The sequence below is a fragment of the Nicotiana tabacum genome, chromosome 3 (genome assembly GCF_000715075.1).
Source record: "Nicotiana tabacum cultivar K326 chromosome 3, ASM71507v2, whole genome shotgun sequence".
NCBI classification, from domain to species: domain Eukaryota; kingdom Viridiplantae; phylum Streptophyta; class Magnoliopsida; order Solanales; family Solanaceae; genus Nicotiana; species Nicotiana tabacum.
Genome location: NC_134082.1, coordinates 191739436 through 191745589, shown reverse-complemented (window position 1 = coordinate 191745589; position 6154 = coordinate 191739436). Strand labels below are relative to the sequence as shown.

Sequence of the window (6154 nt, the reverse complement as noted above, 5' to 3'; positions counted from 1 at the left end):
CGAAATAAAGTAAAAATAGTTAAAATAGCTATACTAGACCCAATTTCACATATTCACACTAAAATGTGAAAATTCTCGGGAAGGGTCAAAAATCACGTGCTTACATTCACTGGACTAAAAAGAATCAAGAAACAAGCTAAACTTAACTAGCTTCACTCTGCAGTTAAGTATTTCGTGTAAACTGGCAAGTTCACTTCTCTTTTAGATTAGTACTACTCTTTTTCCCCTTCTAATCGACTCTTGTTCAGCCATTTGCTATGATCTCACTCTTATATGCAATGAATAAGGCCAATAGTTTTACTCCTCCTTGCACCCTTTCACTTCTATGGAGGCAGAAACCGGGAGAAATTTAAAAATAGCCAAATTTACAAGTGGTCATTCAAAAATAGTCACAGTTTCAAAAGTAATCGAAATTTAGCCACTTTTCATGTAAAGATAAATCTAAACGAAAACATTATTCAAAATCCGGAAAAATACTCCAGCATAATATACTGGAGTTCCAGTATAATATACCGGTCCAACATTATATACTGGAAGTTCATACACAGGTGCACTGAACTGTAGTATATTATGTTGGACCGGTCTCTGTTGCAGCAAAATAGTGGCTATTTTTCAATGAGTTGGCAAACGCTAACTATTTTTGAATGACCAATCCGAAAACTGGATAGACCGTGCTATTTTAACGCAGAAACTATGTCACTTTTTATCAGGCCAGCAATTAAGCCCAAATGAAATACCAGCATGCTTATTATTTACTTCCTCTCATACTCCACCAACTTAGCAGTTAGATGACATATTCCAGTTGATAATAACGGAGTGTTACCAAACAAATAAGCTAGTTTAAAATAAAGCTCATTAATTTTTCTCTCAAGTGTATGAACCTGTCTCGTTGTTGACAGGTGTCAGTGAGACTTAAATTTGTAACTTCAATTTGATATGATACCATGTTAAAGTGTGTGAACCGTCTATCTTAATCTCTTAGAAGAGGTGACACATATTTTTTTTATTCATATTAGACATATAATAGATAGAGCAACTTATAAGCAGAATGCATTAACATTAAAAGCCTGTAAGTTGTCCACTCCAATTATTGAGGCAATTGCTTTCTAGAAATCCTTCACATATGTGCTTGTACAAGTCATGCTGAAAACAATGTTTCCCAACAGAGACAAAGGGAAATGAACAAGAAAGAAGATAAAAAAGTGAATGAGATAGAACTTGCAAGCATCTAGTTGAGATTTTATTGCTTTTAGCAAAGATCAGAAGGACCACTTCTATCTTGGATATATTCTCTCCATTTTAAGCTGATTTATTACTCTGCTTATGTTTGGAAAATGATTATGTTGTTGTCTATATAACATATAAGACTAACTGTTGCTTCTTAAGCAAACAAGGTAGCAATATATGTTTCATAACTCAACTCTGTAGTTTGGGCCAACTTATAGGGATTGGACCACCAAAATATTCTTAGTTCAAATGGCTTTTGGACATCCAATATATAGAGTAGCATTACCTCCTAGAAATTGTTACAAAATTTTACAAAATTTCTGTCCTTTTTTTTGGGGGGTGGGGTGGTGGTGAGGTGGAGGTAGGAAAGGATTTGTTGCTGCAGACTCTTCCAACCAAGAGGTTGCGAGTTCGAGTCTCCCCAAGAGGAAGATAGGAAGTTCTTGAAGGGAGGATGCCGAGGGTCTATTTGGAAACAGACTCTCTACCCTAGGGTAGGGGTAAGGTCTGCGTACACACTACCTTCCCCAGACCCCACTAAGTGGGATTATACTGGGTTGTTGTTGTTGTTGCTGCAGTCATTGGCTATGAAAGGGGGAAAAATATTAAGTATTGATTCATAAAACATGTAAACCAACCTCTGTAAACTATGACAGACACCAACCAATGACCCTATAAATATGCTGATACAATAGGAAATAATCACTTATTGTGTAGTTCAGTAGGAATGCAACTTAAAACCAAAACAAGAGTGTACTAGACATAGGGGGAAAAAATGAACAGTAGAAATGCAATACTAAAATTGTAGTGAAACAATCAGGCAGAGCCTTTGAGCTTCTTTGTGATGGTGGCAATGTATTTTCCCTGGTGGAAAGCTTGCTCCATTTCAAGCTCTGTTGGCTGTCTAGAGCCATCTCCAGCATAAGTTCCAGAACCATAAGGACTTCCACCTTTAATATTCTCCATCTCGAACATGCCACCTCCAAATGTGTAACCAATTGGAACAAAGATCATTCCATGGTGAACAAGCTGTGTAATTGCTGTCAACCTGCAGATTTATCAAGTCTAAATAAAAATTTTGAGCTTAACTTCTATATACCAACACTGCAAACACCTAAAAGTAATTATAGTTAACCTGGAAACTTAGGTAGGTTGCTTGCTACAACAACAACAATAACAACTACCCAGTAAAATCCCACCAAGTGGGGTCTAGGGAGGGTAATGTGTACGCAGACCTTACCCCTACCCCGATAGGGCAAAGAGGCTGTTTCCGATAGACCCTCGGCTCAGAAAGACAGAAATGAAAAACAAGAAAAGATAATTCATTAGTAACTCCAGTAGAAACCGTAATAGTAACAGAAGCATAACAACCAAAAGATGAATGATATGCAATAACAGTAACCAGTATCTAAGGCCCGTGGCTAAGATAAACAACAAGAATAGTGTGGATTCAACATAAACTGCAAGTCATCTAAGATCAACCCTAATCCAACCCCGCCTCACCCTCAGTATGAAGTAAGGAAAGTTCTACTACCCCCCTAACCTACAATCCTAATGCTTGACCTCCAGACCTTCCTATCAAGGGTCATGTCCTCGGAAATCTGCAGTCGTACCATGTCCTGCCTGATCACCTCTCCCCAATACTTCTTAGGCCTCCATCTATCTCTTCTCGTACCCACCACGGTCAACCGCTCACACCTCCTCACCGGCGCATCAAGGCTTCTCCTCTGCACGTGCCCGAACCATCTGAGCCTCGCTTCCCGCATCTTGTCATCTACAGGGACCACACCCACCTTCTTCCGAATATCTTCATTCCTAATCTTGTCTATCCTAGTGTGCCCGCACATCCACCTCAGCATCCTCATCTCTGCTACCTTCATCCTCTAGATATGGGAGTTCTTAACCGGCCAACACTCTGCTCCATACAACATGGCCGGTCTAACCGCAGCTCTATAAAACTTACCTTTGAGTGCCAGTGGCACTTTCTTGTCACACAAAACTCCAGATGCAACAGGTTAAAATATACTGATAGTGTAACATATTTTTACATACTAACAGTATGTGTAATTTAAAGGCAAAAGTTTTACTTAAAATTTTCACATTTCACAACTCAAGCTCAAAAGTGTGATAGTCTTTGAGGAAAAGGGACTAACGCGGTAGTCTCTTGGCCACCTCCTTGAGAGCCAGTGCTATAGAAAAGGCCTGCTGGCTTGCCGGCAAGCTGCTGAGTTCTCCAGAGACCTCCAGTGGCATCAAGAAATGCCTTGAATTGAGCTGCCATCATCCCAAATCTTGTTGGGAACCCGAACAAAAAGCCATCAGCCTCAGCAAGGTCATTGGGTGTGATAATTGGTGCATCGCCTTTCGCTGGTGCACCCATCTTTCCAAGAACCTCTTCTGAAAGAGTTTCTGGTACCTGTGCCATTCACAAATCAACAAAAAGTTAAAATACATAAGCAATACATGTTCGTTAGTTATTTTACTTTCACCTCCAAAGCCCTCTAAAGGGCATTGTTCAGAATACAGCCAATCATAGGAATCAAGAAATCATGGAAAAGTTAACAGTCGCAAGTGAATTAATAACGGACAATGAAGTAATGAACTAACTATATGGACTATTGTTGAATTGTTTTCTTTGTCTAATTGCATTGACTCATTGTAATTTCAAACAAGTAGTAGCCACAATAGGAATCACTGTATCAAATGTCAAGTCAATAATTTCTCAGCAGGATTTTAAGGAGAGGACTAGGACTCTAGAGATTTCACACTGTCAATGATCAATGTAAACACTTTAGGAGATATTAGGTTTGCAAAGTCAAAATAGCATACTTTCATTAATTTTCAGGGATCAAGACTTCTCTAAGTCACACTCACATAAATAACATCATTAAAAAGAAATGACAAACAGACCTGCCATAGTTTGGCTTCTACCCCTTCAACTGATGCGGCTCCTTTCTTTATCTCTTGTGCTAGCTTCTCAACATGTCCATACGTGGAGTAGTAACTGCATAAATTTATATTTTTTCAACCATTAGCTTTACAAGCCCCAAATTGATAATCAACTGAATTATACAAACCATCCCACTTTTAGAGACAATTTTTGGGGTTTGTAAGACTTCACAATATCAGATATGCATACGATAAGAAATCTGACTTTAAATTGAACAAGAATCACATATCACATTGGAATAGTTGGAAGCAATCTAGTTAAATAACACCAAATACACTAAGGATGAGGCCATCAGGCACTAGAATCCAACTTCACGAAACGATAAAACAGGACAAAAGATGGCACAAACCAGAAAGCAATCAATCATCAAAAATCACCCAATGGAGGATTTCTTGACTTATGTTTTGGGGGTTTGTTGGAGAACTGGTAGTTGATACAGCTCAACAAAATCATTGACTAAAGATAATATCACCAACTCCATTCTGCAGCTTCAAGTTGATATTTTTTAATTACAAGAATGTCATCTTATACAGGAGTAAAAGAGTACCTAACCAACTCATGCAAAATTAGTTGGTATATCATTTTCATAAGAATCTTTCAGTGAGCAAAAAGTCTCCTACCTTAGATCAAGAGAACAGACACAGGTAAAAGTGGATAGGTTGATGTTTTGTTTTGCTTTTTAAATTTCAAGAAGCTCATTTTATAAAATGACTGCAAAGGAATACCTAACCAACTCTTGCAAAAATTAATTGGTTAAATCATTTTCACTAGAATCTTCCAGTAAGCCAAAAATTTCCTGCACTAGATCAAACAAACACTGGAAACAAATGATAGCCTTCACACACAATCAGCATTCAATTGATCATTGGATCATTAATTTTTAAAGAAGAAGCAAATCCGAAAAAACACATCTTAAATAATTACCATAAAGAAGGAAAATTCCCATAAATATAATAAGGTCGGAACATAAACACAGAGTCTTTAGCAGCACACAACCATGAGAAAAATGATCTAGCAACAAAAGAATAAAGTATCTAACAGTACAGATCAAAATTACAAAAAACAAATCACCCACTATTCATTCCACTCTAAAATTCAAAACAGAGAACTCAAAACTCAAAAATAAATTACAGAAAACAGACTACAAAAACGTAACATGTACAAGAAAATAAACAGGTACAAACATATATATATATATATATGAGATAAATGTAGAGAAAGAGTGCTTACACAATGTAGACTTTGGTAGCCATTGAAGGATCTTGAAAGTGAGGTTAGGTGAATGAATGAGTTGGAATACAAAGACAAAGAGGAATGGTGGAAGAGAGTGGGGAGGCCATTGCTGCTTATATAGTGGGGGGAGTCAAATATCCATTTAAGAGTTGACCATTTTCATGGAGGCTTCTCAGATTTGTGTGGATTAATTAGGGGTAATTACGTCATTTGACCCTCATTTATTTATTCCTGCATAAGTTGTTGATGTCACGCTCATCATCATTATCGTAATAATTATACCTTTCTCTTTTTTATTTTTTGCTTTTTATATTAGACTATACTCTAAATTCTTATTCTTCATTATTGAGGGGAAAAAGGAGTAATGGAAAATTTGACCCCCCAAAAAAAAAGAACAGAACACAAGAAAAGGGGTAAAGAAAACTTAAATGTTTGAATTATACTTGCCAACTAAAGCCAGAAAAAGGAAAGTTAAAGCAGAAAATGAGAAAGTAAATGTAAATGCCACACTATAAAATATTTGCTATGAGTACGATTATAGTAGGTAAATATAGATGGACGTTACATCAATATGCAAAGAAGTTTTACATTATTGGTTTAAAATACCTACTACCACGCAGTCCAAAAGATATATAGCAAAGTACTAACGAATGATTAAAGAAAGAAATAAGTTGTCGTCGAATGGCATCTTCTAACAATAGGATTCTTGAAAAGGGAAAAAAAATTGAATTTGCATAAAATTGA

The 6154-nt window shown here is 36.9% G+C and overlaps 1 protein-coding gene across 2 annotated transcripts; it reads right to left on the bottom strand.

Annotated features, from left to right (window-relative positions):
* Positions 1-1808: 1808 nt before the first annotated feature.
* On the bottom strand, positions 1809-5565 carry LOC107761412 (putative NAD(P)H dehydrogenase (quinone) FQR1-like 1). 2 transcript variants are annotated; one of them, XM_016579638.2, is made up of 4 exons: positions 5408-5565; positions 4138-4231; positions 3381-3643; positions 1809-2275 (listed from the first exon to the last, which is right to left on the bottom strand). In XM_016579638.2, the coding sequence occupies exons 1-4, from the start codon at positions 5428-5430 to the stop codon at positions 2044-2046; spliced, it is 612 nt and encodes a 203-aa protein (XP_016435124.1). In that variant the 5' UTR covers positions 5431-5565; the 3' UTR covers positions 1809-2043. The 2 variants fall into 2 exon arrangements, with proteins under 2 accessions (XP_016435124.1, XP_075106446.1); XM_075250345.1 differs by lacking the exon at positions 5408-5565 and adding an exon at positions 5102-5295.
* Positions 5566-6154: the final 589 nt, after the last annotated feature.